This window comes from Alosa alosa, chromosome 11 (assembly GCF_017589495.1).
Source record: "Alosa alosa isolate M-15738 ecotype Scorff River chromosome 11, AALO_Geno_1.1, whole genome shotgun sequence".
Lineage (NCBI taxonomy): Eukaryota > Metazoa > Chordata > Actinopteri > Clupeiformes > Clupeidae > Alosa > Alosa alosa.
The window spans coordinates 10757299-10776198 of NC_063199.1; the positions used below are offsets into that span (position 1 = coordinate 10757299).

The window sequence follows — 18900 nt, forward strand, 5'->3', positions numbered from 1 at the left end:
GCAGAGATGGAAGATTCATGCACACTTTTGAACTACTTCAGAAAGGTGTGGTCAAATGCACTTAGGGTGTAAAGTAAAATAAAAGTGTCTTTGAAAATCGACCATTACATTGGGACTGTTATTTTCCTTTAAGTACATACCCTCAGCCCTATCTTGCACCTGGCTCAAGTATCTTTGCTAGTTTGAGATGTTACAGATGTCCTTTTCACATTCAGCACCCATGATGCTTAAAGACCTACTGTAATACACCTGTGACCATCTATGCACCCATGGCTATGTTTAGGTACATTATTGGTGCATTGATAACACAACTGAACCTGGTCTGAAGACATTGGCTTAAGGGTGCATGATCAAGAGCTAGACTAGCTTCGATCTGCCATGTACCGAGACTCTAGGAACACAATGCTGGGACTTTTTATTTAAATTGGGGTGATCAAATGTAATTATAAAAACAGTTCAAAGCTATGTATGAATTTCTTTTTACTTAAAATTGTGTCTGCACCTACAAAAAATATGTAATCTCAAAGGTGATGAAAAGACATTTGCTGTTCCTTGTGGACATTTAAGGATATAAGGATATATATTCTTTTGATCTCTGCATTTATCCCAATCCGTGAATTAGTGAAACACACTCAGCACACAGTGAACACACAGTGAGGTGAATCCCGGCTCAGTGAGCTGCCTGCAACAACAGCGGTGCTCGGGGAGCAGTGAGGGGTTAGGTGCCTTGCTCAAGGGCACTTCAGCCATGCCTACTGGTCGGGGTTCGAACCGGCAACCCTCCGGTTACAAGTCTGAAGCGCTAACCAGTAGGCCATGGCTGCCCCTGCATTTGTGGCAATTATAATGATTTAAAAATATATATTACTGCTATGAAAGCCAGTGTGTTTTTGACACCAGAACTATCCTGAACAAAAATGCAAAAAAACAACACTTTAGTTTTCACTCACATTTTTTAGTTCAGTGTTGAGGTAAATGTGTTACTGTTCAGTTTACCTAATAACTTCAGAAATTACAGTGTTCATGAAGCAATAGGCCTACTGCAGTATCACATTTGTACAGAAATAAACCCCAGTTACTTTATTTGTGTTATGAGGTGTCAGAGTGTTAAAAAGCCCTCTGAGGATCCCCACACAGAAGCAGCTGTTCAGGAGCCTCATTGTGGATTTGTGACACATGAGCTGCCCTTGACACAAGTGCTGGGGCATTAAGCACAGGTTACGGTCAATATAACTCTTTTGCTAAATGGCTTAAGCCTTACCTCCTGGCCTTGGTCGAAAACACAAAGCTTAGAGCACTGCCTCTTGGCATCCATTAGAACATTGAACATAGTGCACAGAGAGAGAGACACCCGGAAATCTATTGACTTGCTTGCTTTCTGCATCTTGGAGTGAAAGGCTGCTTTAGTTCTGCAATAGAAAAGAATGAGACCTTCAGAATGTTGTCTTCTTATGAGTTTTGTTCAAAAACAACAGCAGAATACAGTCATTTCCAGAAAAAAAACAGCTTGTATCTTAACTCCACATGTTTTTTGGCTGCTGCTACATTTTTTGTTAATATTGTTTCAAAACCCTTTTCATTAAAAAATAATTTACAGCACTTTTTTACTAGTCTACAACAAGAATGTTGCTCTGGGCTCTTGACAGCCTTGAATTAACGGGGCACAACATTTTCGATCGGAATAGTTTAATCAGATAGACAAAAAAACTGTCCATGTAAACGTGGCTAATGACCCTGAGGTTTGACCACTAAATTCAGATAAACTCATCTGTGAGTCCAAGTGAACATTTGTATCAAAACTGATGAAATTCCTTCAAGGTGTTCTCGAGAGATCATGTTCACAAGAATGGGACGAACATGAGGTGACTGACTTTGACGTCCAACTCTAATCAGTTAATCCTTAAGTCCAAGTGAACATATAATTTGTACCAAATTTAAAGCAATTATCTCAAGGTGTTCATGAGATATCGTGTTCACAACAATGGGACATGTTTTACATTTGGACAAGCTGAAAACATAAAGTCTCGGGCCTTAGCTGTCACTGGGGAATGAATATAATGGAAGCTGCAGCTAAAGAAAGAAGAGACATTGACAACCTACTACAGTCAAAGATTCAGTATCTAACTGTCTCAGAGAGGCTCTAAGCCATCAAAAAAATGTCAAAGCCATTTTCAAAACTATGTAGGCAAAACGCAAACAAAAACAGTAAATTCATAAGAAGCAACCAGAGGCTGTTCCTATGTGATTAATTCAGGCAACAACAGTCAGATGGATAGCAATGGATGTTATTACTGAACATGTGAAAGGAAGGCAGATAAGATGCCTCAGAGGATTCAAATTCGGTCAGTCGCTGATGGTGGAACCACGCCTGATCAGAGCCACATCTCTTTCAGAATCAGCAGAGATTTTTGTAGGGCATTTCTAACCTCTTGACACAGGCCTCCATCATGTCACTGGCCATCAGCTTGAGACGCTGCTCCAGGTGCTTTGCAAACTCAGGCTCGGGCCAGTGGAGGTCCATTACGAATATCTGAAGTGCGTCCAGCTTCCAGAACAGATCCTCTGAAGTGGAGGAGCCATTGCTGAATACAGCAGACAAATCAAGATGTTAGCAATGCCATTTCACACATGTAGCCTACACACATATACAGGACTTTATGGAGAGTCTATATAAAACTTAACATACATAACATAACATAACATAACATAACATAACATAACATAACATAACATAACATAAAAAAAACACAACACACACAACACCATATTAAAAATATATTCTTCTGTCTAATAGATGGATGCCAGATGGCCACTGCAATAAGGTATCCACCACAACATCAAATGGCTTACGCCATCATCCAAGTGTAGCGTGCATCAGCATGAGTTATGGAAAAAACACACATCTCGCCGCTAAAAGACTGTTACCTTCACAAGTGGCGCTCGACGTAAATCGTTAGCCAAACTATGAAACACAATTAAAACTGTGTGCTGTGGCTACCCTCTTGACTAATTAGCGCTGCTCATGTCCGCGCTCCCTGCGGCGCTCCCCATGCTCGTCTGTGCGGGGGAGTCCACACTAACAATGGGCTGATTTGTGGCCAGCCACGGGGGATCCACTGGGAGAATGCGGAGCCTTGAGATAGCCGCTCTTCAACACTCTGTTTGCTCTCCCCTGAGAGGGGCACCCCTAGGAACGCTCCCGCAGCAACTGTTTCAACAGCTCATGCTGGACGAGTGCAACTGATCTTGAAGTTAATTCATGAAGATTTCACACATTATGTTTATATATCTATATCAAATGTTTTCCGCATGAATAGAGTGATATAAAGGATTAAATGATACATGTACAGATGTTGTTATGGGCGTCCATTTCACACCATAAAACACTTAATAGTTTAACATAAAACAAAATAAAACTTTAATCCAAGTACAATTGATTTGTGAAAACTTAAAAATGGGAAGAACAGTAGGCTATTGTAACCCACTGTCCATGTGTGATATTTCAATTAATTTATCAAGTTAGCCAGAATAAAGAGAAAACATGACTAATCAAAATGTCATACCATTAAATAGATCGCATTCCTATCCAAGCCTCAATTCACAATGGAAGTGAGCATACGGTGTTGTCCTTAAAGCCAAAGGTAAACTCGCTTGTACAGGAGCAATCACAATGCACAGGTACACACTGCAGTCTATAGAGAGTGTCTCTGCTGTGGTGCACACATGGCACATAGTAAAATAAAACTGATGCAGTTTGCAGTTCACACCACAGCATGCAAGACTCGCACAATCCACAGCGCACAAGACAGACATCAAATAACGATAGGCTACCAGATTGTCTCTTCTCACAAAGATGGGCATAACATTTCTATAGGGTAGATTGATGAATGGACATATCCACTGATGAGACACCTTTGCTGTAACACTTGATATCATTGAGAATAAAACTAATAATTGGTGTGTCATTCAATCATAAAAGGGTTAAAAATGTGTGTCTTATTATATTTATATTTTACAGTAATGTCTAAAACCTTGTACAGATGTTTCAAGAGTAAACCTGAAATTACTAAAGAATTACAAACTAATAAAATGTATGCATAAATAAAAGTAGGTTTAAATCATAGCACAGCATGACTATTTTTCATTGTAGCATCATTCAGAGTAAAGATATCTTAATTTACCCAACTGACAAACAGATTTACAGTTCTTTAAAATATATCTGTGTAAATTACATATAATATTGACATTTGTGTACAAATGACTTGCATTTAACTGAGGCACCACCACGGCTGTTCTCATTTGAAACTCTCTGAATTTTGAGTATCTAAATGGCAAAGTTTTGATGGCAAACTGACATGCTAAGTTAGCATCCATGTTTGGCTCAGCTGATGACGTTGAGCCCATCAGCCCTGCACTCTGTGGAGGAGAGTGATCTGGCTCTCACACATGCACTACTACAGTACATGACCTGAGCCACAATGGCCCAGCACAGAGAGCCCACAGCACAGCACAGCAAAGCACAGCACAGCACAGCACAGCACAGCACAGCACAGCACAGCACAGCACAGCCAGGGTCAAAGGCCTCCAGGCACGCCCTCCCAGAGCCCCCGTTAGCCCCATACACACGTGCTTTCACACAACGGGCCCATCCAGGACGGTGGGGAGAAGCTTGGCATCTGAGGCAAGCTGAGAGGCAGGTTGGGCACTTTGGGCAAGGGCACGCTGGGTAGGTTATTGGTTATTGTCCTGCCAGAGGAGGAGGGTGGCACAATGGGCGGAGGAGGAGAAGACAACTAAGATTGTTATTCATTCCTGCTGGGAGCACTGCAGTACATTACATGTTAACATGTGTTTTGCTTCTTTCTTGTCGGGTGAGGAAGTTAAGAGGTCAGAGACGGTCAGGGTGCTGTATGTGGACCGGCATGGACACATTAGAGAAACAAGGGGCACTTTACCTCTGCCTTACTCAAATTAATTATGTCCAAAGTCTGAACGGACTGTCTGTTTGTCTGAGAGTGTGTGGTTGTGGGTGTGTGCGTTGAGTATGAATTTGAGCCAAAACAACAGTTGGTGGAAGTAAACAGCCTTACTTCACAGACTGCCAGGTCTCTTGCTCAAACCCACGGTGGATGGACTGAGCGATGGAGGACTCCATCAAGTCGATGTAACGCACCACCATGGGGATGAAGTGCTCTTGCAAGTGTTTGTGGAATGTGCCATTGCACAGGTGATCTGGAGAAACAGGCAACAGGGAAAGAGAACGTCAGGTCTCCCTGGTGACAAAGTATATTTACTATCTCTACATATCATCACATTTTGATAAATAAAAAAGTAAATTGTCCGTTTTCCAAGAGAGAGAGTTACTAATTGCTGGTGTTAATCACATGTTGAACGAGATGGAGGACATTCCCACAACAACTTTGAAAATGCATTTAACAAGCATATCCTAATAAGCCCACTTGAGGCGGGGTGTGTCGTTAGGCTTTATTAGACCTAATTCCCCTCTCCCTGCTCCCTCATTATGAACACTAGCCTTTTGGCTCTCCTGGGGTGCTGCTCATGCCTCACAAGCATTTCACATCCCCAAGCACCAGCAAAACTCAAGTGAGCATTTCCACACCATTAGGATCACACATGCCTGAGATATAAACAGAATAATAATAATAATAAATAAAGAAAAAACACGGAACTAAACCGAATTAAACAAAAACAATATTTATGAAGGAAATTATGTGTTTGGGGATTGTGTGTTTCAATCAAATGCAGCTATTCTACATGTGGTATATGTGCACTTATTGTTGTCTTTATTTACAAACAGGTGTGCACAAAGGCACAATCTTTTCACAGATGTACTGTAATACTGCAGCCTCATACTGTACACATTTGAGTGACTCAAAAGGGTGCTAGTCGTTGTGGAGAGGATACAAGACTACGAGGAAGATAAATTCAATTAAATGGCATAGAATAAAAGGGAAGCCTCCAGCATGTACAGCAATACGTCAAATGTCCTTGAGAAAATGTTTACTAAAATAGTTTTTCATTCAGTTCTGCTTCAAGCTGAAAGGTGTTTTGACAGCTTTAATAACTTTGTCACAAACAGACAGCACTAATTAGAGGCAAAAACAATGGATGACAATGATTCTTTGGTTCATTGCTTTTGCTGTGAGCATCAGTGTGCAAAGGTTGCTGGTTGAGTCATACTACAATTGTGTATCTATATGCACTGTGTGTGTGTGTGTGTGTGTGTGTGTGTGTGTGTGTGTGTTTTTTTTTTTTATATTTGTATGGCACACATGCCTTTTTAAATAATGCTTATTAATGTGTGTGCAAAAAAGCAAGAGAATGTTGGGATTTTATTTTTTAATGGAATGGATTTTAGCCACAGAACTCTGATTTGTGTGGAGCCAAGACTCATATGAGTAATTAGTTAACATATTATAAATGTTCAGCAAAAGCTTGAAGCCAAGTTCTATATTCTCCATAATACATGCAAAATGTTACACTAGTACACAGTAGCTTCTCTACAATTTTCATTTATGGCACACCCATCAATTAACATACAACATTAACAGTTTTGAAACTAATTTAGGAAATAACAGGATTTTTTAATTTACCATACGAAATTCTACTGTGTCTGGCAAACCAGTTTATGCTATTTGTACATGTAATAGAGCATTTAAGCAAAGCAGTTTATGCTATTTGTACATGTATTAGAGCATTTAAGCAAAGCAGTTTATGCTATTTGTACATGTATTAGAGCATTTAAGTGGACAAGGGAGTGATAGCGGAATGGAGACATTTTCTTGTCTAGCTCTTGTTCTATCTATCCATCTATCTGTTCATCTTTGCTACCTGTCTGTGTGAACATGTGCACATTGTTACTAGCAGTGACAGATGCCTTACCTGAACACACACGCACACACACACACACGCACGCACACACACACACACACACACACACGCCACGCACACACACACACACACACACACACACACACACACACACACACAGATGCTCACAGACACGCACGCTCACATTGAGAGTAGGAGACAAGCCTGTCAGTCGAATGTAGTTGCTTTCCACCTTCTCCGAGCAGTTTGGCTAATTTCCCATTTCTGTCGCTCCCCCGCCTCCATGGCGCTTGGCTAATTACCGTGTTGACAACGGACGGGCACAACACGTTAACCTCCCCCTCCTAACAAGGCTTGTTTTCTGTGGCGTGCTGGGTGCTAATTAGCGCGCTTAGTGGTGAGAACATGCGCCGGGAACCACCAGAGACAGCTAAAGGTGGTGAGGCAGAGCTGAAGCTTTAAATAGGGCTAGTGACAAGATGGAGGGTCAGGGAGGAGAGAGAGGGACACAGAGAAAACGAATTTTACACGAAGAGAGAGAGAGAGAGAGAGAGAGAGAGAGTAAGGCAGAAAGAGAGGCTAAACCGAAAAGGCAAAAAAAAAGCAGAAGTGAGAGAGTAAAAAGGCAAAAGTGTGTCTGAGGGAGACAAAGAATGTCAATGAGAATGGACAAGAGAGAGCAGGAGAGTCAGGTGGAAGGGAATACAGCATGGACAGAAACAGAGAGGAGACTTAGAGGGAGGCCGACTTACGGTCAGTCCGCAGGAAGTTGTTGAGCAGCTGGAAGAGAGGGAAACTGTCCCAGGAGTCGTGAGGCTGCACCTGCAGCGCTGCGTCCATGTCCACCGTGTAGAGGGACAGGAAGATCTCTGCATGCTCCGTCATCAGCTCAGGCCACCAGGCAAAGGCCTGACACAAACACACACACACACATATTCAGATGATCACATAAACAGTGATGACAGGCCATACTGTGGCAGAACCTTCATGGACATCCATGTGCTATGTGCCTCAAAATGAATTTGCCAGAAAAAGACCTTGGTGTGTGTGTGTGTGTGTGTGTGTGTGTGTGTGTGTGTGTGTGTGTGTGTGTGAAATTATGTACTTGACACCCTTTTAATTACTTCAAAATCTCACCAATCAATGCTACCATGTTTAAATGATTTATCCATTTAAATGCTTGCAAGTCTGTCCTCTTTTAAGCAACATCATTGAAATATGCAATAACCCAGGAAAAGGCGGTTTGAAATTGACATTCTCGCACTGACAGTGGAATCCAAATGAATTGCTAAAGGTACAAAGCAGATGAAAGGACATTGTGGGCATGTGTCTGCTGTCAATCTCCTGGGAGTGGAGCAGTTAGTACTCTTTTGGATGGAGAGCAAATCCAGCTGAATTCATCTGCAGTCTGCCAATTGAGGCCAACACCTCGGTAGAGGCTGCCATGTGCATTGTGGGCACTGCTACAAAGATGCAAGATTCTTCTGTCATTTTTTTTACCCACATTCTTGAATGTGTGCAGCAATAGCTGCCACCTTAACGGAGCATGTAAGGGTAGTAAATGCTCCCTTTTCTCCATTCTCTCTATTTTTTCCTCTCTCACTTGGCCTGTCTTTAAGGAGTGTGTGACGTGTGTTGTGGACAAAAAAGTGCAATCAGCCCGCGCAGTTGCTGGACTGCAGCAGAAGAGGGAAGAATGGTGTGGAGAACTGAAGGGTACTATTGTGCACGACTGTATGTGTGTGTTTTTATGCGTGTGTGTTTGAGCATCTCTTTAAAAGGGGTGGGGGGTGGAAGACATCCTTGACTGACTATTCATTCCCTGGTTGGCTTTAGGAACACTTGGCAGAGATGTATTCAGAGTGCTTTCAGACTTGAACACCATCAGATTCCTCCTGTTGCTTCTGTTATACCAATACCAATCTCTCATCTTTCTTTATGGCATTCAATCCGAAACACAGCAGTCGTCGGGATCTACAGCGAACGCAAGACCTCACTGCTTAACCAAGACTAACCAACTGTAGACAGAAGACAGGATGCAGATCAAAGCTGTCAGAGATTATTTTTGCCATTTATTATATACAGCAGGGGAAAATAAATATTGAACACGCCAACATTTTTTCAGTATATTATTTCCAATGAGGCTATTTGCATGAAATTTTTTTCACCAGATTTTGCATTACTATTAACTCAGATAATCCACCCATATAAAAAAAAAAAAAAAAATTAAAGTCCATAGGTAGAGTTATGTGTAATAAAGTGGAATGACACAGGAAAAAAGTTGAACAAGCCTGCTGAAATTTCTTAAATACTTTGTGGAAAAAGCCTTTATTCGTAATGACAGCTTCAAGACATTTCCTGTATGACGAAACTAATCAGTCACAGTATTCGTGTGTGATTTTGGCCCATTCTTTTAAAGATTCCAGGGGTCCCTCTTGTTAATCCTGATCTTTAGTTAACTTCCAAAACTGTTCAATTGGATTGAAGTCAGGGCCTTGATTTCCTTTTTATGAAACCAATTGAGAGTTTCCTTTGCTGAATGGTTTGGATCATTGTCCTGCTGGAAGGTCTAGCCATGTCTCATCCTCATCATCCTGGTGGATGTAAAGATGACAACAAAATGACTCCATTCATCATTCCTTCAACTGTATGAAGTCTGCCAGTACCATGAGATGAAAAACAGCCCACACCATGATGCCACCACCTCCAAACCTCATTGTTGGTATGGTATTTCTAGGGTGATGCAGTGCCATTTCTCCTCCAAATATGGTGTGTAGAATGACATCTGAAAAGTTACATTTTGCTCTCACCAGACCAGAATACATTCTCTTAGTATTTCATAGGATTGTCCAAATGTTGTGTAGCAAACTTTCAACGAGGTTTGACATGTTTTTCTTCAGCAATAGAGTCATGCGGGATGAGCGTGCATAGAGGCCATGGCGGTGGAGTGCATTACCTATGATTTTCTCTGTAACAATTGTACCTGCTGCCTCCAAGTCTTTTTGGAGCTTTCTCTGAGTGGTCCTTGGATCTTGGGCTACTCTTCTGACTATCCTTCTGACTTCCTGGTCAGAAATCTTGCAAGGAGATCCTGTGCATGGCCAGTTGATGATGCAGTGATGTTCCTTCCACTTGCAGAAGTTTTGAAGTGCATCTATAACCAGTTCCATTGATATGTTTTGCAACAATAAGGTTGCAAAGGTCTTGGGAGGGCTCTTTGATTTTACCCATCATGAAATGTTTCTTGTGTGACACCTTGGTAACAAAAAACCTTTTTATAGCCCACCAGTATGTACTAACCCAGTTTATATCAATTTGCACAGATAGGAGGGATAATTTCTCTAAATACTTATAGATTCCAGTTTGTTCCTTGCCATTCCTTGCCTTTGTGTACTGCTTTTTCTTAGCGTGTTCAATACTTTTTCCCTGTGCCATTCCACTTTTTTACTCATAACTCTACTTTTAGACATTAATGTTTGGATTTTTATATATGTGTGGATTACCTAAATTAATACTAATGTCCGTGAAAATTTCAAAAATGTTGACGTGTTCAATAGCCTCACTAGAAGTATTTTACTTACTGAAAAAAAAATGTTGCACGTGTTCAATACTTATTTTCCCCATTCTCGCAGATGTCATAAGCCATAAAGTATGGGCTGTGGGTGTTGCTGTCTGTGGTTACAATGTGCGCGCTTCTCAGATCTCAGTCACTGTGGAAACAGCTGTCACGGTGATGGCAGGATGGAAAAGGACAGTGCGACAGTAAGTGATCATAGGGAGTCCTTCCTCAAATGATCATGCAATACCTTGTGGAGTTTGTGGGTGCCAGCATACGTTCAGAGAGAAGAAAAAAAAACACCCCACCTATCAGTGGCTTACCAACATATGGTCGAACATATGCTGCAGGAAAGAAACTTGCAGAGGTAGAGTACTGATATCCTTGAATTGTTTCAAGATATATTAGATATAAGACTAGGTAAAAGTAAAACAGGAAAAGCCTAAGGGTAGAAAAAAAAAAAGTGGTGTTTTTATTAGTGACATTTCTCCTCCTGACCCATCCATGACTGCTTTTGAATCAGCAGTGTTCTGAAAAGGCTAGTGCTGCGCTGGGCAGTGTGTGCGGCCACGAGGCCGAGCCCTACCTCAGAGTGCCACGAGGCCGAGCCCTACCTCAGAGTGGTGCTCGTCATTCTGCAGCAGGACGTCCATGCAAAGCTCTCCCAGTCTCATCATGTCCTCCAGACGCTTCTCAGGGGGGGCCTGTGAGGTTGCTGTCCCACGCACGTGCACACACACACAAACACACACACACACACACACACACACACACACACACACACACATGCACACACACACACATTAAAGGAAACCTGAAAACCATGTGGCATCTGAGGAAAAAGTAAAAAAACTCTGACATTTGTCATAATACTACATTATACTGATACTAATCTGGCTGAGAAGGAAGCAGATATTCTCACCAGTGTTTGGAGATGTCATTTGAAGAAAATAAACAAAAGAAGACATTGTGATAAAAGGGGGCAGAAGAAGAGGTGGAAAATGGCTATATCTGGACTTGGATTAGATTTTGGTAAATGACACATTTGAAACAATTACAATACAGTATTTTAAAGTTGTGTTAATGAAATACTGCAAAATAAATGCATGTGGTAAAATCTTCATTAAATCTGATTAGCTACGTGCTTGGTGAAATTATCTGCTGCAAGTTAATTACATTTAACACATAGGTCTCAGCAGATGTATTAAATTGATGACAACCACTTCTCTCACACACACACAGGCAAGCACACACGCGCGCACACACACACACACACACACACACACACACACACACACACACACACACACACACACACACACACACACACACACACACACGCCATGAAATATATGATTATTGTTAAGAACATCAATTTTCTCTTTTATACTTATTGTATATAATCTGGTGACTAAATGGAAATACTGTATGAACTAAACACAAGGAAAGGCACCGTCAAACTGACACTTTCCACGTCTCACATTCACATTTGTTACTTCCAAGTGAATTTCCTCTCATGGAAATTCCTGCAATTCTATTAATACTATTTATGTACAAACATGACAATTCCTCTGGATGTAATAGGTTGAGGTAGCATAGTGTGGTCAAACCTTCGATCTGGGCATACTCGGTCAGCTGGGAGTAGTTGACGAGGGCCGCCTTCTCCAGGCACTTCTGCACCAGCTTCCTCATCTCGTCTGAAGGAACAGGAGTGTTGATGTCCTTCATTAGGACCTGGGAGAGACTGCAAGGTCAGCTCACGGCTTCTCATCACAGTGGAAGCCTCATTAGAAACCAAACTATTTCATTGCTGTATGTGTCTGGATTCATTTTGACAGAGTGCGAGATGACCTATTGTTGGGAAGCTAAACACCATGTTGTTGTGACGGTGTGTGTGATGTGGCAGCTGTGGTAGTGGTGTTAAGGCTATGCCATGCTAATAGCCAGTCATTTGCTTGCACCACATTAATGCCACAGAAAAAAGGAAACATTTGTAGTGATACTGTTGACAACACAAAACACTGCCACCTTTTATTCTTTTGTGTGGGATGTGTCTCAGTTTTTCTGTTAGAGGATGGAGCATGCAAAGCTTTTCAACGGTAATGTTATATTTGCTTCTCATTAGTATTATTAGTTGTTGTCAGTTATGCTGAATATAGCCTTATGAACCCTTTTACCATAATGAAGCTGGCCTTACTTGAGTATAGGAATGCAAAATGCAAAGTAATTTCTTCATGACATATACTAAAATACTAAAACATATTATGAACCTGAAACTGACCAGATCTCAAGACAAAAACGGCTAACAGACAGTAGAAGTGCATTCACACCACATAGCGATGTTTTGCAGTGCAGCAGATTTCAAATGGATATGTGTACCAATGGTAATGGGTTTTGGAGGTTTTGGAGGTATTTAGCAGGTATTGTTAAGAAATAAGAATACAGTAGAGGAGTCTTTTAGACACGTAATTGAAAACAGATAATTTTGTAGGAGATGTTCATTGTGGTTCAATTAGATGTACTGTAAGCTGTGTAAAACAAGTCTCATTGGCTCATTGAGGTGGGCTCAAAATAGATAGAGATTCAAACTGCAAAGTGTGATAGATCTGAACCAAGGGGTCAGGTTTTGATGGAAAATCTTAGGCAGTGGCTAATTATGGCAATTCTTGAATATTTCTAATTCAGAATGATCAGGGGAAATGATCAGCTTTCATCGGTTTTGCTGATTATTTGAGGCAAGTATATTTAGGCTTAGAAAATAGAGACTGACAGTTACTTTCCCTTCATAAAAGATCTTAATGATCCTTTTCTTCTTATTTTTTTTTTAAAAACATTTTTACATGTTCATGCCTAATTGCATTTTGTAGAACTAGAAGCTGTGTTTAATCATTAATGCTCATGTGCTGTAGGTGAAAGAAATGACAAAAACAAAAATTGGAACAGAAGATTGCAATAAATGTAGTCATATCTTTTGAAAGAATACATACTCGTTCAAGCAAGGACAAAGTTGCTTTTAGTGCTCCTTCAGGTCGCCCAAAGGGGAAGCAATATCTAGGATCATATGGAGAGACAAATCCAAATATTATACCGTTGAAACTTTCATCAAAAAATAACAACAAGAGGTGTAACATCTCTGAAAGACATCTTCTCTACCTGGAAAGGGGAAGTTCCCCTGAGGACTGAGCAAACTCCAGGCTTGGTCAATTGGTAAATTCGAGGAACATGAATATTTGTTCCAATAACTGACTGTCACTACTACCTTTGAGCATTTCCAATCCCACAGTGCCTCATGCAAGGCTCATTAATTAGAGCACAAACATGCAGTCACTGTGTGGATGCTTTGGCTAGTTGTTCAGCAGTGTTCATGCAATGTTGGCCATGGTGAACCTGCAATGCCCAGAGCTTGTGACTCCCACCTCTTCATCCTTCTAAACTGTCTAACGGACAGAAAGTTAAATGTGGCTTACTGATGGTGCACTCTCCCCTGGCCTCATGTGGACTGTCGGCCCAGACACCTACGTCTGTGCCGACAGTCCTCCCACCATCAGCCAAAGTCACCGCAACTCATGGACAACAAGGCCTTTGACAACATCTTTGTTTTTGCTCCACCACCAGGATAACATCTTTCATTCAAACTCTACCTGAAATGAACAATCTGGTTCTCCAGCAGAGTCTTCATTCTGCCCCTTATCTCTTCAAACTGTTCCTTCTCCTCCAGAGTCACTGTTCCCATACCATCTGGCCTGTCAGCAAGAGGAGGATTGAGATTAGTACTGATGTGAAATTCACATGTTGATGATTACCTTTCTGCTCCAGTGTGTTTTTGTAAATTGGTTGGTGGAAAATGTCTACAATTCTTTAAGCGATAGTGTTTGCACTTAATTTACACATCTTGCCAAACACTGAAAACATAAAACCATAATATGTCTTTCTCCTTCTAGTATTCTGTTTGTTTGGCAGAGGAAACTTTTTCAGAGCTGGAAAAGATATCATTACCACAAAAGCACTTTACCATTTGGCCTTTTAAAGGAAATATTTTTTTCCAATCGAGTTCAAATTGTTGGATGAGCATTAGAGACCTTAAACTATATCAGATCTAAGTATTTTAAGAGGTGGAAAATATGTTGGTGCTGACAAGCAATTATGAGACTTGACAAGAGTTTAGACAATGCAGATTTGTGTTGCATTGTGTTTGTCCACTGAGCTTTCATTGAAATCCTCTCCACCTCCTCCTGCCTGGAGCTGAGAAACAGCCCCCCTCTTCAGCAGAACACTTGTAGGAGCAACTTGTAAACCCGTCTGTTCTTTCAGTTGGTCACTCCAGAAATCTTCCCTTTATTTTTAACAAGCACTAGCTAATCCCAAAAGAACACAAAAGAGGCCGAGAGGGAGGTTGTGTGTGTGTGTGTGTGTGTGTGAGTGAGTGTGTTTGAGAGAGAGAGAGAGAGAGAGAGAGAGAGAGGTGTGTGTGAGTGAGAGCTGAGAGAGAAAGAGAGATCATGCATATGTATGTAAGAGAAAAAGAAAGAAAGAAATGAATAGAGGTGAGAAAGGACATAGATAATTAAAGTCATATTTTGTGGATGTGGATCAATGTGTGTATGCTCTATTTGAATTATTTGTGTATTACTGAAATACCCATTCTGATTACTGCAGAACTTTGTGGTGATGGTAGTTTGAGTGTGTGTGTGTGTGTGTGTGTGTGTGTGTATTCTTTGCATATCCAAAAAGGCCTGAATTTGAACGAGGGCCACTATGGTGCTCGACAAGTAGACTAGTAGCCAAGCAGTAGCCAAGTAGTTTTTGTAATGTTGCATTGAAATAATCTACAGTCTATCACAAAGCTCTACATCTAAACATGTAGGTCATATATATACATTTCTGTGATGAAGTGAAGGCTGGTGTTTTTTTCATTATTACTTATTTGACACTTTACTTGAAGTCTGGCTTTTAAATTATATGTACGTAGGCTAAAAAGATAAGTCAGTGCTGTTATTGCGCAGAAAATTATGCTACTTCCAATATTTTTTTTATTTTTAAACCTTTATTTTACCAGTAAGGTCCCATTGAGACACAATGTCTCTTCTGCCAGGGAGTCATTCTATCAAAATTTATATGGATATTTAACACACTGCCTGGCCAAAAAAAAAAAGGTCTTTAGTTTGTTGGACCACCTTTGATTACGGCACGCATTGACTTTGGCATCGTTTCCACAAGCTTCTGCAATGTCACAACATTTATTTCCGTCCAGTGTTGCACTCATTTTTCTCCATGATCTTGTGTTGATGATGGGAGATTCAGACCACTGCACAGTCTTCTCCAGCACATCCCAAAGATTCTCAATGGGGCTAAGGTCTGGACTCTGTGGTGGCCAATCCATGTTGAAAATATTGTCTCATGCTCCCTGAACCACTCTTTCACAGTTTGAGCCCGATGAATCCTGGCATTGTCATCTTGGAATATGCCCGTGCCATCAGGGGAGAAATACTCCATTGATGGAATAACCTGGTCATTCAGTATGTTCAGGTAGTCAACTGACCTCATTCTTTGGGCACATAACATTGCTGGACCTAGACCTGACCAACTGCTGCAACCCAAATAGGCTCTTACCTGTTTGCTTAGTTAAATCCAGATGGTGACATTTTTTTTTTGCCAGGCAGTATCACAAGAGAGCAAGCTACATATCCAGTACTCCAGAATGCACTAGTTATCACTTGGTCCCATGATCTGCCCAATCCATCTTATTCTATTATTTTCTGAGAGAGCTAAAACTTCATGCATACTCTTGCTACATCTCTTGCTGGTCAATTATGAGGTTCATAGGAGTATTTCCTGATTGATTTGTTAGAATGCTGACACTTGGGCCCCTATCGTGCACCCGGCGCAAGGTGGGGCAAAGCGCGATCCAAAGCTTATTCTCATCTTACACTCAATAATGTAATGATTTTTCGCCAGGTGCTCCACTTTAATTAAACCTTGCACCTATAACGTCCTTTTCTAAATGCCTTTTTAAAAAATCTGATACCGCATGGCGCAGTCCACCTCACCGTGATCACAGAATTCATAGTTTACATCCCTGCTAACAAAATACCCATGCGCTGTTTGAAGTTGCACTGACCGATGTCATTCTCATTGCTTTAAAGGATGTTATGCCCAAAAAACACCCATGACTGATTTAGAAACATAAGAAGAAGCTTTTTGCGCCAAGCACCCGACGTCTGACCACATAATCGTGAAAACTGTCCATGTAAACCCACTGACACCTTCTTATATAAATAATCATACAGTATGAAGAGGCCATTTCAAATAAAACTAATGAAGGCTAATAAAAGGCTAATAAAACAAACTTTTCGGGGCAGGATAAGTAATGTTTTAAAACAAATGCATAACCTGTTCCACTGAAATGATCATTTGATTTACTTCTCTATCAAGGGACTAGTAAAATTTACAACTGATCTTGACTATCTGAATAATCAATTAGATAAAGCCTAGGTGACTTACTAGGCTAAAATTCATTTGACAGATTTTCATGGGTCTCAACATGTTCAAATACAGTTATTACAGAAAACACACTAGATCTATAGAATACATTTCCATCTAAGACCATTTTGACCACATGTTATGATGGTTATAATGGAAGTAACTGGTCAAACTAGTGAGAAGTTGCCCTGACATTGGTATGGTTAGTCTTGTATTGTATCCTCCACCCTCCAGGTCCTTCCCTGGCTCACCTCTGCGCCAGGCTTTGGCCAGACTAGAGTGCAGTGCTGGGCCTCGAGGAGGCCGGCGGTTCAAGAGGAGTGGAGTTGGGGGGTGCTCATGCTCAGCTGCATGTGTGGGAGTCTGCTGTGATGCGACAGCATGTCGGGGCTAAGCGCTTTGTCGCGGGGTAATGAAGCGAGCGCATTTGTGACAAGCTAAACGCTGACCCGCTGCCTAGCCGTTCACCAGGGGTTAGCCTGCTTAAGGAGGGGCCAGTTGTCATGGTGACGACAGCATCCTCAGCCCCTATATTGATGTAAATGGATTTCAAGTTAAGCAGTGTTAGAAAACAGTGGTAGCGTAGCTATTAGAGACCGTGGCTAACTGTGGCTAACTGCGGAACATTACCCTGGAGTAGTAGTAGCCTGCATTCTCTCTGCTGAAGCAGGAGAAACAGTTGGACAGGAGCATGCTCTGAACACCTCTTTCAATTGGTGGGTTCAGCGACACAAGGTACCTGCATTGCTAACAGGTGCATAAAGTCAAGCATAATGCCATGGTGTATGTGTGTGCTTGGAATGTTTGTGAGTGTGTAGAAAAGTAAGTAAAATGCTAGAACCAGCCAGAGATGGATCTAATTATGTTAAAGAGTTCTTGAACAGACATTTCAGTGAGCATGTGTGTGTTCGCCAGTGTTAGTTGGTGACGGAGTGATAGTGACTCCGGGGATGGTTGGCATGGGTGGGGTGGGGGGGCTGGGTGGAGGCAGAAGTAAAACGCTGCTGTCACATTGGGTGGCCATGCATGACGACCAGTCAGGAAACGGCTGGAATGGGAAGTGACAAGTGAGAAGGACCTGAGCCGGCGATTATGTCTTTTCTGTCACTCTCCACCAGGGCCAGACCATAAACAGAAAGCCACAGAGCTGGCACATTCGCCTGCCGGCACCTGTCAACCCACACCCACCTGTCCACACGGACAGAAGACACACCTGCACATTTCCACCATGGTCATCAAGCCTTACTGAATCCACACTAAACATGTCAGCAGACAGGAGCGCTCATCAAATCAAATGTGTCAAGCTTGTCTGGTATGATAGAGGCCTTTCAATCAAAAGCAGTTGCTCCAAAAGCATCAGAAAAGTTACAGACACACATTCCAAATCACCAATAGTAGTATGTTAAAAATATCTCTGTCAATCCAGTGTCAGTGCACCATAGATATGGGCTTTCAGAAATGGGTTATACTGTAGAATGTGATCTCAATCCCCACCCCCAACACATATACAGTTCTCAAGTCAGCACCACATCTCCAATATAACTTATTTCACAAACCAATGTAAAAGACAATGATTGAATAATAGCTCATCTCTGCGCTAGCAGTGTGGTCTTCAATTCCCACACACAGAGCCCCTGCAGCCCCAACACAATCCCTGAATAGACATTAATTATTCAAATGACAGCTCGGACTGACAAAAAGCCAGTTCCAGTAATTTCCCTCATTTATACATGGTGATTAGCTGGAGAGGCTAATCATTACTGTCCCTAATTGGTTAAATTGGCCAACAAAAAGAGACTGCACATCCATGTGTATTTAACATGGAGCGAGTAAAATGGGGCTGATTTCCTTTAAGTGGACAACTAATGGTTTCAAGAGGACGATATACATGTGGGACAGTGAGGACAAAACCAACAGGCAGACAAGCAGCACTGCTCACGCAGCTGATCCATGCACACATGCATGTAATCAAACACAAGAAACAGATTGCATTACATTTCATATTGACACAC

General features: G+C 41.5%; 1 protein-coding gene across 9 annotated transcripts in view; it reads right to left on the minus strand.

The window, feature by feature from the left end:
• Positions 1 to 18900, minus strand: part of cadps2 (Ca++-dependent secretion activator 2) — a 97003-nt gene that overhangs the window by 21548 nt on the left and 56555 nt on the right. For 3 of the 9 annotated variants that reach the window (XM_048256403.1, XM_048256406.1, XM_048256401.1), the window contains exons 14-23: positions 14050 to 14151; positions 13396 to 13459; positions 12019 to 12142; positions 11022 to 11123; positions 9893 to 9898; positions 7605 to 7763; positions 5091 to 5232; positions 4627 to 4746; positions 2427 to 2582; positions 1262 to 1409 (exon numbers count right to left, since the gene is read on the minus strand). In XM_048256403.1, the coding sequence (XP_048112360.1) occupies positions 1262 to 1409; positions 2427 to 2582; positions 4627 to 4746; positions 5091 to 5232; positions 7605 to 7763; positions 9893 to 9898; positions 11022 to 11123; positions 12019 to 12142; positions 13396 to 13459; positions 14050 to 14151 (1123 nt within the window). The remainder of the gene's footprint in view (positions 1 to 1261; positions 1410 to 2426; positions 2583 to 4626; positions 4747 to 5090; positions 5233 to 7604; positions 7764 to 9892; positions 9899 to 11021; positions 11124 to 12018; positions 12143 to 13395; positions 13460 to 14049; positions 14152 to 18900) is intronic. The other 6 variants (XM_048256407.1, XM_048256404.1, XM_048256402.1 and 3 more) reach the window with 3 other exon arrangements.